The sequence below is a fragment of the Chrysoperla carnea genome, chromosome 5 (genome assembly GCF_905475395.1).
Source record: "Chrysoperla carnea chromosome 5, inChrCarn1.1, whole genome shotgun sequence".
NCBI lineage: Eukaryota > Metazoa > Arthropoda > Insecta > Neuroptera > Chrysopidae > Chrysoperla > Chrysoperla carnea.
The window spans coordinates 56382559-56408838 of NC_058341.1; the positions used below are offsets into that span (position 1 = coordinate 56382559).

Here is a 26280-nt window from a genome sequence, read left to right on the forward strand (position 1 = left end):
TTTGTAAAAAATATAATTCGTTGAGATTTTAGGCTTTTAAAAATGTGTTTTTTTTCGGCCGTTTTTTTTTTTGTATGCATATCGCGTTTAAAATTAAACAAAGCAAAGAATAAAATTTTGGAGTTTGATCTGTCAATATTAATGTCAGACAATTTAAAATGTCTGCCAAAATATATGACAGATTTTTGTTCTCCATATTAAAAAATATTTTTGATAAGAGAGCAAACAAGATAAAACAGGAACATTCAAAATTTAGGCCTATTTTGAAGAAAGAAAGGATTCGAATGTTACCTATTTAGTAGGCGGTTAAATTGATTGATATCTTACACAAAAATAACACAGCAGAATATGGTCGATAAATCGATAAAATAAAATTTTTTTTGGTACAAGATGAGTCATTTTAGTGATGATAAAAATGAATCACCTTGAGTTTTGTGATTTGATTATTATCGATTATTTTGTTGTTTTTTTTAAATAATAATGGCCGATATTTTTTATTTGAACCGGCGTTATTTTTAATAATGGTTTAATTTTAAATGTATAGAGAGGTTGGGTTTTTTTTTTTTTGTATCTGTGTAGAGAAAAACAGATAATCGGAGGGTTTTTGAAATTTAATTAATTCAACTTGATTCTTTCTCCTTTGAATCTGAAAATAAATAAAATAAATTATTTTAAAATGATATTTAAAGAATAAATGTCAAAGAGTATCACTCGAATTTTTGTCGTTTAAGATAATGCTCTTATGAATTATTTTCTTCGCTATTCGTGGTTTAATTCAAAATTCGACCCAATAGAACAAACAAGAATAAATGAACAAATGAAGAATAATTTTTGTACGTGGGCAACAATTCGCTAATTTTACACGACGAAATTTTATTTACTATTTACCATTTTCATTTTATTTCTCCACGTTTGGAATTTTTTCTTTTCAAAACTAAATTTGTTCGAATGCGGACAGTATAGAACACCGAAAATTGTCTTTTAGTTAAATACAGGGGCTCTATTTTTTATATCGGTATGTACACATTGAATAAATAACTTTAATATTTGTCGATCAATTGAGTTGATTAGACATAATCTCGAAACGTCAATTCAGTATAATCATGAATCACTCACTACACATTAAAACATCGCGACGAAATAGTGACGCTGTACTTTGCAAGTAGTTGTTCAGCTGTGTTAGCTCAACGTTCATATCGTCGAAAATATTGTGGCCAACAGGTACCGTCTGACAACGCTATTCGTCGTTTGGTGCAAAATTGTACGGGACTGTGGGAGATTGTTACCATGTCGTTCCACAACGACCAAGGCGTTCTAATGACGTGTTTGAAGCAATTAGAGACAGCGTTGCCAAGAACCCAAAAGTGTCGTATCGTTACAAAACTGTCGCTCGAATGGTTGACACTGGTCCTGATTTTTGAAAAGAAATTTTGATAACCGCCCATTTCAAACTATCTGGTGGCGTTAATATTGAAAATTGCCACATTTGGAGAACGGGTAATCCACATGAGATCGTGAAAGCGAAGAAAAAACGCCACATTTTGTTTTGGCGAATAGAGTCGGCCACTTGATTAATGTTGTATTCAAAAACTAATAAAAATAAAATGCAAAGGAGCAAATTGAAAACAAATGTCTCATTTCACATACATACCGGTATAAAAGATGGCGCATTGCTTATTTCTTGGTACTTGATATTAGTATCAAATAAAATTTATCCAATTTTTAAGGAAAAATCTATAACCTACGCTACTTTTGAGTTATTTAACAAATAATTTATTTACCAGAGTCACCACCAGTCTCGGTAGAACCATTTGTTTCCTCTTTTTTGTCATCTCCACCTTCTTTCTTAGCACCGTCTTCTTTTTTCTCATCTTCTTTCTTTTCTTCAGAATTTTGTTTTTTCTTATCCTCCTTGGCTTTACCTTTAGCTGGTGTTGCTGGTTTTGGTTTTGGTTCTAAGCTTGGGTCCAAAATAATTTTACCAATATTTTTACGATCGTGCATTTTTTGCATACCTTCAGCAACCTACAAAAACAAGCATTGAATTTTCGCATCTTACATATCAATTTTAAATCACTTGGTATACTTACATCTTCTAAAGCCCATGTTGAATCAACAACAGGTTTAATTTTACCAGCTGAATATAATTTTAAAACTTCCTCCATAGCTTTGTGAACGTATTCAGTACCACCTTGTTGATATAAAAGATGGCGTAAATTGAATCCAGCTAATGATTTATTTTCATCGAAAAGTTTAATTGGGGATACTTTATCTACTTGCCACCACTGAAACAAAGTACAAAAGAAATTATTATCTTCATTCGAATTGTATTAAAAATATTATTAACTTACCGCACGAGCAGCGCTAAAGAAGCTCTTAGTTTCACCTGTAACTACATTGGACGATCCATATAAAATATATTTACCCATTGGTTTTAGTAAAGTATAGCCCCTGTTGCATTCTTCACCGCAAAGGCAATCTAGGACAATGTCTACACCACTTGGACTTACACTGCAAAATAAAATTTTCAATTTTATAAAAAGGGTTTCGGAACTTGGTCTTCTTTACTAGTCCTTAAAACAAAGACAGTTTTATAGGAGGAGTAATTTTTGCTATCTTACTAGCATTTTACCGCTAGCCTACTGCTCTCTCTTAAAGAGTTGGCCCCTCGTATTCCGGGTTAAAGGGATAATTTTGACAAATTTAGAGATCAAAATTATTTTTGAAAATAAGCAGTTATTATTTTGCAATGAGTCAAGCTCATTTTGTTAGGCATTCAAAAAAACTATCGTTTCCCATACTTTCTTTATGATTGATAAAGTTCATTTTATAGTATTGTACTTTGAAATTTTGAAACAAGAAAAATCTCTTTTCAATTGTTATTAACATTTAAATTCCGTTTCTTTTCTATGTTTTAGTTTGTTTCATAACGAACTTTATTTCAGTATTCTATGATCTCTTAAAACGGATCTACAATCGAAAACTAAATAAAAACGTTCACTTCAACAAAGGAAGTCGATGTCTGATCGTAGCAAAACTATTTTTCCCTAATTTCTGAGGAAATATTGCATAAAATAAATATTTTCAAATTTTGTTGCTCATGTTATTCTTTGGCTACCGGACTACAGGGAGCTGTTGAAAAGGGACAATTTTTATTAAAAAATTTAACATACGCTCGAACTTCAGCTGTATAATCACTTCCACGTTTCAACAAATGATCAATTGGACTGTCTGCAGCTTTCAATGCTTCATGTTTTCCCTCGGAGCAAACACCAAATACCGTAACATCTGGTACTGTACGGCATAATTGTGCAACAGCTAAGCCCTATATTATAAATAATTAGAAAAATAATTTTCATTAGTACACTTGAAAAGTAAATAGAAAAAGTTTTTTAATGAATATTTTCCATTTAATTTAAAGTTTCAAGAGGGTAGGAAAAACATTTTTTTAATGGACTTCATGGTATCAACAACAAACCAGAATTTGATGACATTAAACATTTTATAATTGAAAAGAAAAATGTATCCGTGAAGATCCGATGATGTCTAATGATTTTTAGAACAAGGACCTAGAACCATTAAATTTTAATTCATTTGAATACCAAACAAATATTTTCTAAGAAATCGCCTGAAATCAATTCGAGAAATCACTTTTTTTATGGCATTTTTAACGATATCTCAAAAACTATGCATCCGATCATCAAATGAAACCGATTTTTGTTATTTTTGAGACAAAAATTTTTTTAAATCAAAATTACCATGTATAGTGGGTTGTATCGAATTTGAAGGCAAACAAATTCCCTTAATTTTTTGTAATTTTCTTAAGGGATGTCTTTTCGCAGAGACCACTTTAAAAAAATCACACAAAACACTTTTTGTTTCGGAATTTGATAAAACTGTAATATTGATTTATAGACAATTTTTAATCCAAAAATCACCAAAAACGGAGTTATTTAACGATTTTTCTAGTATTTTGATGGTATCGCCTAAAACCCCGTATGAAATTCAAGATATTTTTGGCTACATCGTAAAAACTAACATAAAATCGCCAAATGAACTGGAATTATGTGTTTTTTAAGCCTCCTTTACCTTTAATATTCCAAAATCAGAGGCAATAAAAATTTTGATTTTCAAATACAATACAGTTATTATTTATAAAAAATAATATTGTTCTTTCCACAAGTTTGAATCGTTAGATAGATTTTCAACAGGTTTTCGATCTTATGAAAATAAATAAAAACTGTTAAGAAGGAAATGAGAAAGAAGTGCGTAATGACTTGGGTGCGGTCGCGTTAAATAAATGTATATCACCATAGTCGAGTCAGTCAGTCGTCCGCCTGTCAATTGACAAGTAAGTCGACAGGAACAAATATTATCAAAACCTAACTCAACATTTATTTTTCAACTCATTTGTGTTATGTTCGTTCACACCAACAGTCCCGGATTCTTTACTCCCCCCTTCTCGAGCATATTTTTTTTATGTCAAAAACATAATAAATAAATTAATGTACAAAACATTATATATACTTCCATAATAACATAAATTTTGTTTCTTCTTTTGTTTATTGCGTCATTGTCGATTGAGTTACTTCCACGTACTAATCCTTCAATCGATCAAAGCGAAGACAAATGCGAGATAGAACAACGCAGGGCATTAAATAGACTCTCAACTGTATCCTAGCCGATAATACACACAGTGTACAAAGTTCGAGAAAAACTTTTCGTTTCGGTAAAATCTTTAATTTTTAAAATAGAAAAACTTCAATGGTAGAAACTTGTAGAACGAATAAATATTCATAAAGCTCTCAAAACAGTTTTAAGCGGATGTACTTAAAGATCTGCATTAACTTAGGAGATATCCATAAAATACATCACACAAAATTTGGTCGCTTTTAATCCCCCCTCCCATCCCTTCTCGTTAGCTTGTGCAACTCCCCAGGAAATATAACGATAAAATTTATAGATTCCTCTTCGTTCCCTAAAAATAATCAAAAATTTACAAAAACCAAAGCAGCAAAGGAAAAAATTAAAATTATTTCAAGGTCCTTTCCTCCATGTCACGTATCACGTATCTCACCGCTGTTTGTATAATGTATTTTATAAAGGACTTATAACTGAAAGTTGGGAAGAACTGGCGTCGCCAAGAAAATAATGAGGAAATCGAAAATTGTAAAAAAGTCCAGAGAATTTAAATGTTATGCTTGAACTGGTATTAACATATTAACACATCAAAAACTGGTATTAATATATATTTACTCTTTTACATGTGTGTCGAAAGGGTGCTGAGGGAAATGGCATCACAGGAAAGCTTTAGAGATTATACTTCAAGACCATAATTCAACTTTTGTCAGGCCATTTTCCATCAAGGTATATCTTTAATACCATTTGATGTCTCCAATCAGAAGCTCTGCTTCTTATTTATTTAGACAATTTGAAGAATCTCTTACAAGAAATAATATTTAGAAGGGTTTAAGAAGATTATTTAATATTAGACAGAACTAAATTCACTGTAATGGATTAGAGGATTTAAAGGAAACTTCCGTAAAAACTAATAAAGAAAAATAACCTACTTACTATAATCTCATTTATACGCAATGTATTACGAGAGAGGAGACACAGGACGCATTCAGAGTTAACACGATATAGTTTAACATATCGTATAGTAAATAATATTGTCCAGTTCGATTATGCATTCACTCCGGGAGTTGCTGATAGTAGATTATACAGTTCGAGTAAAATTATAAAGTGAAAATTGTTGAAAAACAAGTAAAAAAAATGTTACGCACGTCAGACTAGTAACATTTTTGTTGTTGTTATTTTTTATGAATTTTAACAAAAAAATGGTATTTTTTCTAAAACATCTGCTTGAAATTTATACAATTTTTAGAAAATAATGAACCATTTAAGAAAAAATTTGTCTGGCTGAGATTTTTTGTTGCTTAATTTCTGACAGACCTTTTGTTATAAATTATTTTTGAATGCGCAGAAAATGAAGCTTAACTTAAACTATGACGTCTGCCATAGTAAAAAAACATTACTTCGCATTTAATAGATGTCAAACCTGTTTTCCAGCCATTTTCACTTTATAAGTTTGAGGTGTTCGATGGTTTGCCTTCTTTTGTTATGGGCTCTTAGTCTAGAGGTGTGAGGAGCATTTTTATGTTTTTTTTTTTTTTTTTTTGGATCTATAATTTAGAAAATATTGTTATCTTCGACTCGCAAATATATTTATATAGTGAAATCGAATTTTTAACTTTTTTGTTCAAAACATGTGTCTGATAAAAAAAAGTAACTAAACCACTTTTATTCATTTTTAAAGAATTATCCAATTATGCGCGTGAAAAAACATCCGTTCATCAGGTAGGTATATTCATAAAAAAAATTAAATTCAAAAATTTGCGGAAGAAACATTTTGTCTTCGGGTACATAAGTGTAGGGTATCGTAGGATAAAATAGTCCTATAAAAATATCTGCGACTATTATCTAGCTAATAATTCACCAGATATCAGTTCCTGAAGTTAAATAGCTAAAAATCAAGCCAAATTATAGCTTGGTAGAGTGGCCCATAAAACATAAAGATACTCAAAATTACTTCGCCGAATTATATACTCTACTATCAACAACTCTCGGAGTGACTATGTGAGATATTGATCTATGGCATGTTCAACATTTGACGGTGCTGAATGCGTCTAGTTGCCCCTGCCTAGCTTAAATAATTTTCCTATTTTTATGCAAAACTTTCGCATACAGGGTGGGCCATTTTAATGAATACACCTAAATATCTCGTTTTGTAGTTAACCGATAAAAAAATAACTATACAAAAGTTGCAGAATTTGATGGGAGACATCATGTTCTGACATCAGATTTGAACCTAGTTCTTCGGATTTCATTAATAGCCAATTTAGATCCAAAACAATAAGAAATAGAAAAACACTTTAAATTAGAAAGTTTTTTTTTTTATTAAAATTGGCTTCAGCAAATTTGCTAGAAAGTTGATCCTCATAAAATAACTAACATTTTTTATTTTGTAATATTTTTTCGAAAAACGTTAACTTTCGAAGGAAATTCGACTTAAAAATATGTGTAAATTGAGATATTTGATTTTGAAATATACTGTTGTTATCCACAGTATTTATTAATAATTTTATATTTTCGATCTAATAATATCGTGCGTATAAATGATAAGGACTTAAAAATATTCCAAAGAAAATAAACGTTAAGTCACGCAATTTTTATACGCAACACGATAAATAGTTTTCCGCAATACAGTATATGGTTTTTTAAATTTTTGCAATAACTAATATACAGAATGTGTACTGTTCAGTGTTAGTAAATATTTTATTTGTTTTAAAATCGAAAAAACCACAAAAAATGAATGTTACCAAATAAGTGATTAGTAAGATAGCATCACTCTGGAAAGCACAATCAAAGAGAATAATTCGGGAAGGTAGAACCATAATGATTCAAGTGATATTTTGAAACCCTAGACTGAAACCCCCAAGTAAGCCGAAAACGTAGAAGACTCTAGATACCCTGAAAGAGGTAAGCCGAGAAAGAGATAGAAGAAGAAATGAAGCAAATGGCTCAGAATCGTGTACGGTGGAAGGCATTTGTTGCGGCTTTACGTCCCCCAAGAGAATATAGGAATTAATATAATTTATAAAAATAAATATTAACCGGTTTTAGAATACTGGCAAAATAATAATGTATTAAATTAATTTAAAACAATATTATTCGTTTTTGCAAATTAAAAAATTAATTTTTCATGCAGTAAGAGGTTGGAATTTCTTGGGGGGAACATGATGCCAAATTGCACTTGGATGAGAATCACTATCATAAGGAAAATGATACTTTCATACTTATGATGACAATATTGTAGCCGAAATACGTATTTATTGAAAAATCGGGATCAATATTAGAAACACAAGTCATAATTATAGATGTACACGTCTTAAATATTACCATTTACCTCAGGTAATTAGAGATACAAGTCATAAATATTTTGGCCCTACACTTTGGACTAATTAATCAGTGTATACTATATTTTACATTATCAGAAAAATATTACGCTAATCTTTAAAGATAATATCCAATTCCATTTTTGAATAATCATGCTTGGTAAAATTGGCAATTTTTTTGGTAAGCAAAGGTTTGCTAAAAAGAATTTACTCGTTTCTTCTCGATATGTCACAAAGCGAAACAAAATTATGGAGCAGTCTGTATTTGGACATTCCAAATGTATAGATATATGAAATAAATTGAAATAAATTTTCAAATAATATATTTTGGATGAGTAACGTGAACGTCGAAACGAGGATGTGATCATTATTGTTCAACTAGCTGCGTCGAGTTCAAACTCAACGTTATGTTCGGACAACTTAACTATGTTGTATGTGTGTGATCAATACGACGCGTCTGGATGTGACTGTGAGTGAATGAATGGTAGAAGGGCGTCGAACACACCCTAAAAACCTACTACTACTGTATATATCTATGTGTGTATGTATCAAAGGGAAAGTGTAATACCAGCGATCAAAATTTACATTAATGTGCCTTTTTAAAGTGATGTTTAAAAAATATTTTATAATAGAAATAATTTCTTCTTATAACACTATTATTCCTAAACCATTTATTTTTTGAGAATTTATTAAACAGATGATAAACATTGATGATTCATTCGTCAAGATCATAATATACCATGGATCATACCTTCGTAATTTACCTAGAATTACCTTCATTAATATGTAAAAAATACTCTCTTCAACATTTAACCTTTATAGTTCATTCTTGGCTATAAAATCATACAGCTTTCTTCTATAGACATGCTCTCTCTGGAGTGGGACACACTTAGACTAAAGGGTCCGTTGTAATACCGAAAATAGGTTGTCCCATCCGTGGTCACTACTCCCTGAACCATTTGGATCTGTTTAAGAACAGCAGGAGTGCGTGGACGTCAACGGGATTAAATTCTTTTGGCTGCTTGCCTTCTAGTAAGTAAAGTTTGTCTTCATATAGTTGCTATCTCATACATATTAATATCTTACAAGTAATTACGTATGATTCAAGGTACTACAAATGATCTGGGGTCCCACACATTACCCTATGCATATATATGACAATAGGAATATGTATCAGCAAAATAACAACAGGGAATATCGCATCGACAAGCGAATAGTCGAAGCTTTTGTTAAATTATTGTTGAATGCAATGTATTCAATTTCTGAGTTGTGTAATCAACAACCGCTATCAAACATTTTAAGTACCATATTTTTCTATTATTATATTGAAGAGAGAAGTCAAGTGTATGTCAGGCACTATACAGGTTGATTCAGGAAGAATTCTGCCGTCATAATTTAAAAGATCCTAATTTGAATCATTTTTTAAATGCTTTCCTTTAACAGTTCCAAATCTGTCTAAAAAATATATCTTTTTAGAAGCTCAAAATGTGATACATTAATGACTTATGTTTAATTTCAGTTGGTGCTAATTTCAAATTTGAGATCGTTTTGGATGGTCAAGAATGGCCAGTCTAAATCAAGTTTTCCTGAAAAAAGACATGAGCAATATATTTCGAAAGAAAGTTTATGCTGATATTTTGTTTGCATTGTGGACAGGATAATTAACTTTCCTGTTTCCTAATTTTTTGAATAATTTATCATGGTATTCCCTGTTTTTTAGAAATTTTATAGATTAAACTCTTACTGAATTTTAAAGCTTTTAGAAAATACAATTTTTCGCCAACTGAAGTTATCTTCTATCTACACGAATTATAAAAAAAGAAAATATTTCATTTTTTGATTGTTTGTAATAGATAAACTCAAAAACTAATGGACCGATTTTAAAAATTATTTCACCTGTAACAAGCCACACTATCAGCGAAAAACATAGACAATCCGCACCGAAAATTAAAACCTTTGAAGTTGTTAACAAAATTGGGAATAAGTAAGAGCAAGGGAAGTAAAATCTAGAAGGTTTTTTTTCAATCTAAAGTTAAAATTGCCCAGCGAAGCGTGTGGTTTTTTTTATATAGAAGTCTATACTACGATAGGTTTTATTCTAAAATTTTTTGCAAGGTGTGAAAACAATGTAAAAATTGGTTTATATATATTTTGGAAAATAGATTTTAGAAAATTCGAATACCTGAGCTGCATGTTTATATAACTATATAATTATCATTATGTAATGATAAGTAAATTTCTTGGAAATAAATTTCTGTTAAATTTAGGGAAATCATTATAGCAATTCATTTTCACTGAATGAAAAATTGACTTCGAAACATAGCCAAAAAAAAGACGCCACGTAAGATATGTACAGTCGTAGAGAATACTCTGGAAAATTTTCCATATTAAATATTTCCTTTTTATTAACATTTATTACGAAATTTCAAACTTTTTTCTCTACTTTTTACGTGCCAATTTTTCTCATCAAAGAAATTTATTTTTAAAAAAGGTGTATCAAAATTTATTCAGATTGATTTAGAATTACGTCCGCTAGAGCCCGTTGCAACATTAACAATTGATTTCTTTCTCAAAATTCGCTTAGACGGGAAAATAAATTTTCTGCCTTACCGATTATAAAACAAATTTTACCCAAAACAAAAAACATTTTCGATAAAAGCTCGTTTTTCAAGAATCGTCTACATTTTACAATTATGTAGAATATGCATAATTATTTAAACTCGAAAATTGTAATTCACTTAAAAATTTACATTTTAATGTATTTTATTTAAGAAACAAACCATAGAATAAAGTACAAACGAATTTCAATAGATGTCACATAAAATATGCTTTCTTGCTAATTTTCTTCTCAGATTTTCTTTATAATTTTATGAATGAAAAATTATCAACAAAAAAATATTACATGGAAAAAAGATAAATGTTAATTTAATTCAATCTAATTTTCACTAACAGTAAACATATTTTTCCATTCAAAAGAAGGAAATTCATTTACATATTTTTCTCTTAAATAAAATGAAAAATGTACAAAATGAGTAAGAATAGTTATTTCGCATTGCAAAAGCTATATCAGAATGGAGCATTCAGTTTTTCGATATTCTAGTGAAATAAGGAATCAAAAATCATGCGACTGCTAGGCAAACATTTTCTAAATTTCTTGAAATCCAAATTATCTTGTTTACTGATAGTTTCATTGAAATTGAACAGAAATTTTTACTACAATTCAATTTTCAGGTCACTTGGAAAAATTCAAAAATTTTTTGTTTCTGTTTTTGGTAAAACTCTATTCAAAGTAATTTTGACTCAAAAAATACAAAAATCGTGTTCACTTGACTATTGGTCCAATATTTTCAAGGATATCACTCGAAATAGTATACGAAGCCCTATAATTTAAAGATAATTTACGCTATATTTCGAGAACTGAACGCCAGTCGTTAAATAAAATGAATTTTGATTCTTTTGCATCTTCTTAGCCCCATATACTCCAAAAACAGAAATGCTAAAATTTTTGACTTGTTTGATATCTTTAAAAGTGACGATAAACTAAAACAAAAAAAATTGATAAAATCGAAAAAATCATAAAAAATTTGTGACTTAGATAAAATTCATTGCCTAAAGTAATTGAAGTATTGAAATCAATCAAAGGAAATCCAAATTGAATGGAAATGTTGTGTTCTCGATCGTATTCAATTTTTCCTGACAATTCAGATTTTCCCGACTTGCAGCCACTCTGGACAATGCTGAGTTTTCCTGTTATTATCGCGGTTTTTTCAGAGTTTAGAATTAAAAACTCGTATTCGTTATTCTGTAACTTCTTGTACAACCAAACTGTTGAATGTCTTTTCAGAGAAAAAAAAAACTTTTTTATAAAGACAAACGAAATAAAAATATACTGTTTTTCATAAAAGAGAAAAATGAAAGTTTTTTTTTATTCGTCATGAATTGGCAGAGACATAGCGTATAACGCCCTATAATTCTACCTACGTTCGGTTGTTATGATCGAAAACACAGCTGTACATAGAAGAGAGAAGGCAGTGGGTAGTCTACTTATACGAATGCGATAACATAACAATACATTAATAATAAACAGGACATTAACCTGCCTCTTTTTTTTCCTTCGCAGAAATGTTCAGAAAAAAAAAAAGTAATACTTTCGAAAATTGACTCTTTATAGACTTATTCCGTCCGAAAATATGGACTAATGCACTGTATCAAATCAAAGATCAGCGGGAAGAGTTTACTTAGCAGAACGATATTTTTAGGGGATCACATCTTTGAGTTGGCAATACGTTTTTGTTTGATAATCGATGTGACAGCAGACTATAATTGCTTAGTGTTTAGTTTGATTTGCTATTTCATAATGAATAAGATTAATTAATTGGCCACTTGCAAACTTGGGCTCTAAAATCGTGTGATCTAACTTAATTCGATTATTTTTTTGAGGATATGTAAAGTCACTTGTCTACACCGATAAACCAAAGACAGTTACACACTTTGAATACAACATTCGGCGAGTTATTGGACATTCATTTTTTATTTTAGATGACGAAAAATCACAAACTATAACCTATTTATAAGGATATATTAAAAAAAAAAGATTTATTCAGACATTTTACTGCTCCATCTATGATAATCATTTTAAACCATAAATTAAAGTTTTCTGTAAAAATTTATAATAGTAAATGTCAAGCAATTCATTGGCGTTTTTTTTGATATACTCAATGAATTGTGACTATTTTACAAAATATAATAAGAAAATTGAAAATTGTACAAATATTTTAGCTTCGTAAAGCAATTCCTTCGAGTTTTATGAAAGAGGAATAAGTGAGATCAAGAGAGGTGGAGGCTATAAAGCGGTGGTTTTTACTTTTAAGCCCAGTGAAGCGGGCGGGTATCAAGCTAGTCAAATATAAAATATATGTCTTTTGTGCATCACCACAGCCGCTCTAAATTGGTCTCCGTATTAAAGAAGTGTCTTCAAGGTATATACATTTCGCAGCATTTCCACATTCTTTTTTATATCCAAAAATAATGTCTTTTCGCGATTTATACATGGCTTTGGGCACGTCTGCAGCTTCTCCAAAATGAATTGAAAGGTTTAAAATTTTTGTATTAATTGAGGTTGTGTTAAAAAAGTCCTTTTGGGTAAACCTAACTTCCCAGCTTTCTTTCTTGTGTCTTTTTGAAAATTTTTAATAAGTTCGAAAAACTGGAAAGACAAAGGTGGTTCAATAAAAACGCACCTAATGAGGGGAAAATATGACCTTAGTGATGGAGCTCGTTTATTTTATTTTGAGGATTACCTACTTTATTTCTAACTCTCAAAGTAGGTAGTAGATTATTTTAATAAAATAATCCATTTGCAAGAAAATTTTTTCTATACAATAATGTTTGGTTATTTTCGGAAAGTTTTATAGCGTGTATCATCTATTATTGAGTTTTTAAATTGGAAATGAAGCAATTTTTTATAAAAGAAAATTATTTTTTGAAAATAAAAAATAGCTCTCTTGGTCTTGGTAAGATGCAGCATTAAAAAAATATAGCCTCATCTTTTAATTGATGAAAATAGAATTGAATTTCAATAGGTTTATTACAATAGAAACAATTTAGGAAAGTAATCTCTGCCACGGTAGCCCTGCTGCTATTAATATTAATTAATAATCAATTATTTTATAATTTTTTTCCTTTGCATGTTACTTGTAGAATTTCACATTTTTAGACCATAGAATATTACACTGAAACCTTATCAGGCGAGCGAGGTTAACCTCTACTAGGTTAAAATGTAACTTTTTGGTGGTAAACTTTACAAAAAAAAAAAAATACAAAAGATTTAACATGAAATGAAATGTTATAGTTCCATATTTATGTCTAGATGTGTTATCAATCATTATTTTTAGAAAAAATTATATAAATAATAAATAATAAAAAACAACAGTATTTTTTATTTATTACATGTATGTACAATCTATATATATGCAGAGACAGTGGCATCATCTGTGAGCTACATCTAATACTAATATATATTTGGCTACATTTAATATTAATTTTAATTGATATTTCGAAATAAATTTCGATTTTTGACCTAATTTCCTAGATCAGTTTTTGTATTTTTAAAATACGTATTTTCGACTACCAAGTAGTCATCATCAGTAAGAATTAGCTAGTGATTACTCTTATTAGCAAAGAGTAACATTCATAATAAGAGTAATCACTAGCTAATTCTTACTGATGATGACTACTTGGTAGTCGAAAATACGTATTTTAAAAATACAAAAACTGATCTAAGAAATTGGGGCAAAAATCGAAATTTATTTCGAAATATCCTAGAGTTCTCATTTATTATCTTCGATAATATTTATAAAACTGTGTATGCATATCCACTTTTTAAGGCATAGTTTTTTCTTCTGAATTCATCGGTAAGTTTTCCCTAGACAATAAGAAATTCAATACCATTTTCCCAAGCTTTTAATATCCGACAGTGAATCGTCTTAATAAACACAGCGTCTAGTCTCATCATGTCTATTAAATAAGAAACGACAAAAAAAAGAGGAGTATTTTTACCATACAATTTTCTAAGAATTTTCTAATATTAACAATAAACATTCAATATAAAAGATAATATCCCACGGGAATATGTATACAAATTCATTGTTGTGTCAAATAAAAATCATTCAATAAATAAAGTACATACAATCAATTTCTGAGAAATTATTACAAAAAATTGAAGAAAGAAAATGAAATCTAATATGAACGCCACACGACCTCCATATAAAAATTCAATGGAGTTACAATGGTAGAACATTGGAATATGACATTTAAAATTGATCCCAAGAAAATAATGAATGTTTTTTATATGTAAGAAAAATAAGAACAGCAAAGATATCCCAGATACGTGTAAGAGTGGATATTCTTACCTATAAGAGTCAGAAAACCCATTAAAAATTTGTTTAAAATGCGAATCCAACACTGACTACTGTAATGTGATAGAATTGGTTGCCTCATGTTTTAGTTTCTGTCTCGGAGAGACTGAATTTCAGTGTTAACTGCAATGAAGAAAACTTTTCGAAGTTTCCGAGGTCTAGAGTACATTTTGAAAACTTATTTTTTCAAGGTCAGAAAACTGAGAGGTTATATCTCAGAACTTTTTTATACTGAAATTTAATTCTCATTGCCGGGAACTTATCTTTTAAAGAATCCAGAAAGTTTATGATTGCTCCACAAACTAAAAATTAATAAATACATTGATGAGTTCGCTATTGACGATAGCCTCTTAATAGATGATTTTATGTCTATGTTAAAATAAGTTGGTTAAATATCCCCTGGGCTTCATAGTATATGGAGGAAAAAAAATTTAATAAAAAAATCTTAGCTATCTGAAATCATTTACAATTGAATTATTTTAATTAAATTTGATTTAATTTATCAAAAAAAAATTGTCAAGTACTGACAACATAGTCGAGGTCTCTTTTTTTTTTTTTTTCTTTGAAAAGAATATTTTAAAAGCAATATTACAGTAAAAACTGTTTAAATCAATATTAAGAAGGGTAAAATTCTTTATGTGGATAGATGTGAGTTTTGATATGAGAATATGATTTGAAATAAATATTCAGCTAAAATTCATAAAAACATATGAGATATAGAAGGTTGAAGATTCATTTTTCTCTCACAATAAGAAAGCGCCATAAACTACGTAGCTCAATTCCAGCCTCTTTGGAACCCCTCCCTATCTCTACGTAGCCTACCGTAGTCATTACTATCATCCTTCCTCGGATGGAACTTTTTTTAATATAAAGCTAAGAAGACATATTTCTATCTCCAGTTGCAATCAACCATTACAGTTGCTTTTTGACATCGGATTCGTGATTAGCGACCCCCAAAATCCCTCCGGAGACCATTTTCGGGGTGAAATTTAGCATTTTTTATCACTGTTACTATTGCGAGTCCTTTAGGGGAGGGAAAACTACCCTCAAATTCCCAAAGTCAGTGCGGCTCATTATTCCTGAAGGTCTAAAGAACACGTACACATAAGAATTTTGAAATCGGAGCTGTTCCATCACTTTTCCACATTTTCCGACTTATTAAGTGTACTATTATAGACACTCTCTTATTAAATTACAAAGATTAAAATTTAAAAATTATAAAGAATGTATTTTGACAAAACATTTTGTTTCGATTTAGTCTGGGAAGAGACATTTACGTCAAATCGTACCTCAAAACAATCTCGTTATTTTACCATTAAAAAATGTGTTCAAGAATCTCGTAATTGTTCAGAGGTTTCACTATACAAATAAATTAACCCTGAGTAAGTAAGCAATAAGGAATGACTGGTTATTAATTAAATATGTGTAAGTACACAATCAAATCACAGTATATAATGCAACGCAGCGCAGTAGGACCAAAGAAGTTTCTTTTATGTAGTCATAAAATCGAATGTTTGAAATAAAGTATATTATAATTTTGCTATTTATAGATATCCGCTCCAGCATTATTGTATGAGTATGTGTGAAACTTTATTGTACTCAGGGAATTATAGTCCTTTCAGAAATACCATCAATTTATTGTATTCCAAAAATTAACTTTAATGTTACAGCATTTGTTTGTATTTTTGAATAAACTATGTTATTGTATTACAATATTAAAATATGGAAAGAATCCGGTATGAGTATGTGCAGTAGACATTATGGCTATAATAAATAATTAACTATGAGTTAAAAAAATTTGTCACGCAGAACATACTTAACATTAAATATTTGGCACCTATGGCCTACTAAGATTAATGAGCTTTTGATAGCTAAATAGCAAAGACTTCATTTTAGTTTCAAATAATATGTATTTCCCGTTTTTGATTTTTTGTGCGCTTCTAAAATCTTTCCAAATTGAGCTAGGAAGTTAAAAATCTGTAAGTGGGTTGAGTTATTGCCAAAGAAATGCCTTTTGGGGGGTGTCGAATTCTCAGACCTCATCTCCCCATTTAATATCGAAAAAAAATCATAGTTTTGCGCGGTTTTCAAATCTTTGAACTACTCCAAAGCTTCCTCAATTTGAGCTAGAGGATTAGAGAAAATTATCTCAGAATTGCTTTTTGGTAGTTTCCGACATCCCGACTCTCCTTCCAATCATTTTATGTAAATATTTCATATGTTCAAAAATATAAAAAGATATCTCATTTGGATAGAAAACATTAAATTATAAAAAGTACCTAATGAAGGTAAAATACGATCTTAGTGAAGGATCTCTGATGCTCACGATGGTTTTTTTAAATAATAAATACGATTATATTAATCAGGAGCACATTGTAAATAAAGGTATCCCCCTTTTTCAAGAAAACACAGTATGAAATGGATCATTTAAAATAAACCCTATGTCTCGGTTGAATGGTATAAGAATTTCTTCCATATGTATTCGTACATATTAGGAATGTATGTAACACATTGTACCGTTACGGAGCTGAAAACATTTTCAATATAGTAATACAACATTTAAAATCTTTACTCGTAAAATTACATCCGAAAATACAATTAATTTTATGTTGTGGTTGGAGTCGGTTACATCGTTCTTATCCAAGCAAAGACAGTGTGATCAATTTACCGTCGAATTAACTTTTTTGTTCACACTTTCCGCTGCCTGGATTCGAACCCGTAATGTAACCTCCCAGTCAATAATCTTTTTCATTATAAATTAATACCAAGTCTTATTTCAATCATAAAATATTTCTGAATGGAATACTATTTAATTCGTAATGGAAATATTTTAATTGACGCAGACTGTATAATACACATCACATCAACACTAAACGGAATGTGTTTATAGAGCTCAAGTTCAATTGGGGTCTCCTCTTATTTTGATACACTTTTACTTACTTAAAAGTGATAAAGTATACCCGAACATCTGCTGTTATTGAAGAATACAAAGTGTGACAAAAATTCAGTTGCATCAAAATTCAAATATTAGCTAAATTTTGGTGCAATGGACCTAGTTTATCAGATATATCAGTTATTATTTTTATTTAAATAGGTTCAGTATCACGTACTGAATGTAAATGCACAAACTTCTTACAAAAAAAGGGGGTGGAAGTCTCGCCATTTTGAGAAAAACAGTTTCGGTCTATATTTTCGTAATCGTACACTTTAGACCAAAAATGCTATTTACCTTTATTGTAGATAATTAAATTTCCTATTATTATTTTTGTCCACCAATATTTGTTGTATCATTTACCGTTTACGACTTATACGACTATTACGATTTAAATGTTGACTTTTTGATCGATATCTTTTCTAATAATTGTTTAAATAATAAATTGATAATAACCTAACTTTTTAATCTACAAATTTCCAACAACTATTACTTTAAACTTTTTTTTCTAAATTTAACATTTTTGAAGTTCAATTTGCAGTTGCATTACAACTGCAAATAACTAAGAATTTTTTCTTGCACTAAATTACAGGAGTTATTTTTTTAATAGATTTAGTATCAGGTACTGAATGTATATGTACGGAATCTGTACAAATTTGAAGAGTGGAGGTACCACCATTTTTGAGAAAAACAGTTTCGGTTTATATCTCTGTAACTGTGCCCTTCAGGCCAGATATGGTAAGAACCTTTACTATAGATAATTAAATTTTCTATCTTTTTTGTCAATTTTATTATTGATCGTACAAAAAATTTCAACGGTTAGTTGCTGTTTTTGAAGATAAGAAAGCAAATTATTGATTTCTAATTATGTCACTATCATTAATATTTTTTATATTGAATTTTCATCATTACATTATGCATAGCTCTTTTTTATTAACCCTGCACCCGGTGGTTGCAACACTGAAAGCGTTATAACTTTATAAATATTAATTTAAAAAAAAAGTTAATAGTAAAAATTTTAGGAAAGTAGAAAAGTTAAGTTGCCAAAAATTAAAACACAACACAATTTTATTTGGATCACTCCGTAGTAATTACACAAAGCTATGCAAACATGACGTACACTAAATTTGTTTGAATAATTTTATGACTAGAACGATGACTGACCGCCATCAACTTCAAAAGTTTCCTTCTTATAAATATAATTACTCATATAAAAAAAGCAACGAAAAACGAGACAGTCAAGTCAACTAGGCAGGTTATATTTGTAATCCTGTCACGTGACTATAAGCCACGATAGAACACCATGCACATGTATAAAAAAAAACATGATTTACTATGTAGAAAATTAAAATGGAAAATGTAGTAAAGTGAAAGAAAAATTATATAATATGTCATCAGTTATATAATGTATACTGGTTGTGTCATTGATCATTAGGGATTATTATTATGTAAAATTGTCTTCATTTAGAAACAATATGTGAAGGAGATGAAAGGTTAATGTCCATCATTTATTTTTGCACTACAGGGTGTAGAATTGGCTTTGTAGAGGAATGATTTTCGGGTGTTATAAGTATGCTTCTTATATTGAACACAAGCAGGGCCGTTGTAGCCTCCATATCGAAAGGTAGCAATGATATACAATAATTTAGCGGTCTCAAGCTGGAGAGAAAAACTAAAAGACTTAAGGCGTATCCTTTTTCATTTCTTGGCTATGTTTTGTTTCTAACAAAGAATATTGGGGAACATGCAAAAAACAATATAGAAATCTGCTATAGACAAGAGAATGCTTGAAGTACTTGAAAGTTACTGTTTTTAGCAATTGCATGTTCCAGGAATCAAGATTGTGATAGGTTTGATCATTTTTCCATTTCAAGGTATGATGCAAATTTAGATTTCGATTGATACAATCTTTTTTCCTGTCAGAATTATTCCTTTGCACGAGCTAACGGTCTTTTAAATCTGACACGCTCTAATTGTTATAGGCAATATTTGAAATTGTCAAAATAACACAGTATGTTTGTACAGCGGCAAGTGGCGACTAATTGGGTTACACCATAAGTCTTACCTTCCAATTCACGCCAAAGTTAGCCAAAGTAAAGGATTCATCAGCATACTTCGCAAGTGTTTCATTGGTATGGCTGAGATGCTTCGCGTTGACATATCGTGTTGTCTTTGATTCGTGTGCAAAAAACAGGTTATAAGAGAAATCGAACAAGGCGAGGCGAGGACAAGCGAGTGATATAAGTATCAATCCCCTCTATATTTTTGTTTCTCGTCCGACTTCGTGTTACTTCGCGAAAGTCTGGAGGAAGCATTAAAATTACCAAATGCCGTATTTAAACTAAATAATTCTGGAATAAATTTTAATTTGAAAAACAATAGCCTGGAACATAAAATACACCCTACATTACCTAGTTATAAAAAATCACACCCTGTAGTAAACAAATAAACGATGAGATAGATGCAAGACTATATGTAACAAGGTATGTACTTACCACACCACCGCCAGCTGAATGTAATAAAACACTCTTGCCAGAGCTTAAATTTCCCAACTCGAATAATAATATATATGCAACAATGTAGTTCATTGTCACAGCAGCCGCATCTAAAGCACTTAAATCCTCTGGGATGGCAAACACGTACTTGGCAGGGACAGCTACTAATTCAGCCCATGCTCTATACTCTGGTAAAGCGACAACACGGTCACCGACCTGTACAAGAAAAAAAAATACATAGTTCATAATGTGTTATTATATGTAAAAGGTTACTTATATAAATATAAGTTTATTATTTTTATATATTTTTTAGTGATGAAATCAGAACTCTACTGGATTTTTATTTCTACTGTATTACAGCAGAATATTAAACGTCATTTGTGATTATGTTTTATTTTAGTTCCCAATAGATCACGTAATTTTTGCAGTTATTACAACACATTGCAAATTTCATGAGTGGCTTCATTTTGACGAGTCTACCATAGTTTAAATTGTTATGGTTCTTAGAAATGCTGTGTTTTCAAGCTTGACGCGTCTAAACATCAATTTAAGATATTTCTAGCATGGTATTTTCAGTTCCTATGCTAAAAGCTATGGTAATTTTTTTTCGACAGATAACGAGTAATTAGACTTAAGAACTTAATAGGGCTTACTATTAAAAAAAGTTTCAGAAATTTTGGTCGTTTAAAACACGAGATAATTATGCCTACGTTCTCAAGTTTGACCAATTTAGATCAACATTAATATTTCAAAAATGAAAATGAAAATAAAAAAGATGTTTTTTTAAATTTTATTATAAAAGCATTCCTTCTTTTAACTGTTCTACTTTTTTTAAATTCTGTGAGAGAATATTTTAATTTCGTAAAAAATAGCTGGAAAGACAGGATGAGTTTTGCATACTTTGAATGGGGAAATCGCGAACTTAGCAGTTGATTATCACGTGATCTGGACGACAAAAAATTCAGCAAATTCGAGATTCCACAGCAAACATTATTCTAAGTCTAAAAAAAAGGCCAAATCTATCGACACATCTGGAAATACTTTAATCCTATATCGATTATATACGACTACATACTCTTTCCTTATTGTAAATGAAAGATTATGTATTTGGTCGTAAATAGTCAATACGGCTAATTGATATGTTTCGAAAAGGCAGAATTTCTAAGAATCTTTACAACTTCAGAATTTCACAACCTGAGAACTTTCACATGTCCGAGTTTCTACTTAATTATCGAAGGAGAGTCTATCAGAGTGTCTTTTTAAGCCTACCGATAAAATCCAAAAAATCAGGTATCTACAAAATTGAAGAAATTGTAAAAAAAATTATTTGTCATTTCGGTAAAATTTGCATTTTTGAAGAGCTATTTAACGTATATCAATTTTATAAAAATCGAATAAATGGACTAATGGATATGACAAAACTAAAAGGGTTCCGTTTTGGCGTTTATGGTAAATTTCCGTTTGTGTTCTATTTTTTATTTATTCAATTATTAATTCAAAATATTCAAATAACAATTTTTATAAGAAAATAATACATATTATCGGATTTTATTTAAAATAGCTTGACAAATATGGTTCTCAAATTATAAATAAATTAAACTCAAGGAATTTTAAAAATTTTTTAAAATTATTCATTAACCAAATAAAAGTGGTAATTTTACACCAATTTGTAAGAACATAATTTATTTATTTATGCTTTTATCCCTCATTTCCCCTGTTTAGAGTAATGTCTTGGGAGATATTTTAAAACAAGTTTTACATTACTTGTTAAGAATTATTTTAACTTTGGTAATAAAATAGCTTTAATTACATAATTTTGTACCCTTTTATATCGAAAGAAAGTTTATTTTTCTGGAAAGGGAATTATACTACTAAGACATGATACGAAATCTGGCAACGATTTTGAGAGTGAACGAATGCATTTCGGATAATTCTTTCCCTGCTGAAATTTGATAAGAATGGGGTACTTCCTGTACCTGAGAGCGGTTGCGTTGACAAACGTTGGATGCGTTTTGTTAGACAATCTAATTCCTGTCTGGAAAATTTAAAATACATTCTTTATAAAAACTAAATCATATCATACTAAAATTATTTGAATATTTACGACTTTCACAAGAAGATTTTGGGCCAATTTAATTATTTTAGTGGGTGAAAAATTTGCATCAACGATCAAACTTTAACAACAGAAGATAGGGTAAGACGTGTATATTATTGTAGTGTGCATTCAACCAAGAATGCGCCATTGAATTTCTTTTTTTGGAGTTTTCTTCAGAGCCGCGTCTATATCAACATCCGTCAGGTTATAGCCGCACGAAGTTTCTAGAGTCGAAGAGAATTACTTCGATCGAATAAACGCCAATTATAATTTGTATAACTAAAACTTGTGTTTGAAATTATTTGTATCTTATCTTCGACTTTGATGAAGAATTTTGTTATAACTTCATGAATGTAGACGATAAATAAGTATAAAAATTTTCGAAACCTGCCTTGGTTTTCGAAATATCAAAAGCTCAATAATTAAATTTTCAGTTTTCGATATTTTGAAAATTACTCCAGATATCGAAAATTTTTATTATTATTTCTCGTCTTATTGTCAAGTTATAACATAATTCACCATCAAAATTGAAAATAATCTATGAAATATATAATCCATCTACGGTTTTTCCCATAAGAGCAATGTTAAATATGCCTATTTTTGAAGTCATTTATTTATTTAAATAGTCGGGTAATACCCCCCCCCCCTACTCCTAAAATTCTCGGAATTGATTTAGCCTTAGTCTAACTTCATATAAAAAATATCAAGCCTTTTATCCAAAATTGTCTTGGTATCGTGCATCCAAAAAAGATTTAAAAAACAGAAATTTTAGCAGATTTTTAAAGGCTGCACTAACCACCTGCCAATGGCCATTAGGTACCAAAATTAACTTTGTTTTAACGTAGTTCCAGCATGGTATTTGCAGTTTCTATGTTAAAGCAATGGTACATTTTTTTTTTTCGACAGAATTTAACGAAAAATTAAATTTAAGAATTTGGGGAATTAATAGTAAGCATTATTACTATTAATTCCCAAAGTTTCAGAAATTTTGACCGTTTAAAATGGGAAATAATTATGCCAACGTCCCAATTTCGATCAATTTACGTCAAAATTTGTTAAGAGTTCAAATCTTTCCACCAAACTCGTCCGTCATATATTGATTGATCTAGTGATTAGAGTATTAGTTTTCCTTACTCTTTCTAATAGATATCTTTCTAATAAATTTTAAAATTATTTTCATAGTAACCAAGTGTGTTTATATGATACAGTATTTGACATGTGTTCAATTTATGTAATTTCTAATCTGTTTAAATTAAATTAATCGTATCAAATAAAATTGTGTTTATCATTAATTATTTCTTATAAATAATAACTCCTTCCACTAACGCATAAACCTTAATAGGTTATGGGCCCAGTGGTCAGTTAATTATATGCAAAATTGAAGTGAGAAAATTAAGGTTACACTAACACGTGCCGTCAATTTATAAGAAATTAATTATGAGTATAATTAAGATCTGTGAGCTGAAAAAGGACAATTATGATTCCTGGAAAATTCATGCTCAAGCTTTGCTAGTGAAAAATGGTGTTTGGGGCTATGTTGATGGTACAAAAGTTATTCCATCATGCTCAACTGGAGCTGATGCCGCCACGAGGCAAATTGAACGTGATCAGTGGATTGAAAAAGACCAACTAGCAAAAGCAGATCTAATTTTGTCTATTGGAGCAGATGAATTGCATCATGTTGGAGATTGTGAGACTTCCAGAGAGGTTTGGCTTAAATTAGCTAGTGTTTTTGCACCTCAAGGTCCTTTGAAGAAGGTACAGTTATTGAAGACTTTGTTATTCACTAAACTTCAAGAAGGAGGTGATGTGAGAGAACACATTCGACGATTTTTCGGTGCCTTAGATAAGTTGGCTGCTATGAAAATTAATTTTCATCCAGATGTTGTGTCCATTGCATTGCTTTACAGCTTGCCTGCTAGTTTTGAGCAGTTTAGATTGGAAATAGAAGCTCGTGATGAATTGCCATCAGCTGATATTCTAAAAACAAAAATCTTAGAACATGCTGACACACAAAATAGTAATGAAGTGGTACAAGCAGCAGGTGCTATGGCTAGCAGAAATAATAATAAGGCAACTAGGTTCAAAAAGTTTAATAAGAGCAATAGTAAACCAAATAAAAATCGTGATATAAAGTGTTATAATTGTGGAGCTCCTGGTCACAAATCACCAGATTGTAAGGAACCAAGGAGAAATAATAATTCCAATAGACGTGGTCAGAGAAGTCAGGCAGCAAATACAGCAGATGAGTCATACGCTGTGTGCTTTGGAGCTGTTTCTCGAGTTAACAATCAATGTAATTTAATATCAGATGAACCATGGATTTTAGATAGTGGGTGTACTAGTCATTTGTGTAATGACCGAACCAAGTTCGAAGATTGGAAAGAATCAGTCGGTGGACAACTACATTTAGCCAGTAATTCGTCAACAGATGTACAAGGGTCAGGAAAGGTTGTGATACCTTTGCATAATAATGGATATCCAAAGGTGGTAGAATTAAAACATACCTTATTTGTTCCTGATCTTAGATCTAATTTGGTATCAGTTGCAAAAATTACTGATAGTGGTCATAGTGTCACTTTTACCAAAGATTCTGCTGTAATTATGGATCAAGAAGGTAGGGTAAGACTCAGTGCAATTAGAAAGAATAATTTATATTTTCTTTCACAGAGTTCCCAGTTTGCTAAGGTATCTACTCATGTTAGTCAAAATGATCTACGATCATGGCATGAGAAATTGGGTCACTTAAACTACAAAGATGTGACAAAAATAATCAAAGATACCATAGGTCTAGATGCTGGAAAGATTGAGATTCCTGAGTGTGACATTTGTATTAGAGGAAAGATGACCAGTCTACCATACACGAAGAGTAAATCACCATGCAGTGAGCTGTTAAAAATCGTACACTCAGATGTTGTTGGTAAAATGCGAGTGCAATCGCTAAATGGGGCTCAATATTTTGTTTCATTTATAGATGATGCCTCTAGATGGTCGGAAGTATACCTCCTAGGACGAAAGAGTGGAGTAATTTCGGCGTTTGACCAATATAAGAGCCATATGGAGAACCAGATTGGGAAAAGAATTAAATATCTCCAATCAGACAACGGTAAAGAGTACCTGAGTAATGAATTTGATGGTCTACTTAAGAGATATGGTATTCAACGTCGGCTTACGATTCCACATACGCCTCAACAAAATGGAGTCGCAGAAAGATTTAACCGTACTATTATTGAGATGGCGAGATGTCTGTTACTGCAATCAAAACTTCCCCAGACATTTTGGGCTGATGCTGTAGCCACAGCTTGTTATATACGTAACAGATCGCCAACGTCTGCTCTGGGTGGAATGTCTCCATATGAGAAGTTGAAAGGAAGGAAACCCGATTTATCTGAATTACATATTTTTGGATCTCCGGTATATGTGTTAGACAAGCTTCCAACTAAAGATAAGCTTGCTCCGAGATCAACGAAAGGTATATTTATAGGTTATCCACGTGAAGCAAAAGGATTCCGGGTGTGGTTACCTGATGCCAGAAAAACTGTGATTGCTCGAGATGTTAAATTTGTAAAAGACAATTTAGAGTTGTCTAAAGAAGAAAAACTGGTAGATTTCGTCGATGATGAAGATGAAGATAGTGAAGATGCCTCATCAAGCAGTGATAATGTGATACAGTCTGTTGAGACTACAAATAAGCAAGGACTTAGCCCGAAGAAAAGTCCGAAGATAAGTAAATCAAGTAGCAGCCCGTCTAGTCAATCTAAAACACCAAGATCTGCACCATTAAATCAGCAACCTCCAAGGGGTCGTGGCAGACCTAGATTTTTACGTACAGGTTTCAGAGGCCGACCAAGAAAAATATTTAGCAAATCACAAACTAGTGATG

The 26280-nt window shown here is 30.6% G+C and overlaps 1 protein-coding gene across 1 annotated transcript in view; it reads right to left on the reverse strand.

Moving 5' to 3' along the window:
• Positions 1 to 383: 383 nt before the first annotated feature.
• LOC123301473 (synaptic vesicle membrane protein VAT-1 homolog-like) overlaps positions 384 to 26280 on the reverse strand; it is a 74378-nt gene continuing 48481 nt past the window's right edge. Inside the window, exons 3-8 of the mRNA XM_044884213.1 lie at positions 20303 to 20518; positions 3174 to 3325; positions 2352 to 2511; positions 2091 to 2285; positions 1782 to 2025; positions 384 to 646 (exon numbers count right to left, since the gene is read on the reverse strand). Coding sequence (XP_044740148.1) covers positions 621 to 646; positions 1782 to 2025; positions 2091 to 2285; positions 2352 to 2511; positions 3174 to 3325; positions 20303 to 20518 — 993 coding nt within the window. The 3' untranslated portion in view covers positions 384 to 620. The remainder of the gene's footprint in view (positions 647 to 1781; positions 2026 to 2090; positions 2286 to 2351; positions 2512 to 3173; positions 3326 to 20302; positions 20519 to 26280) is intronic.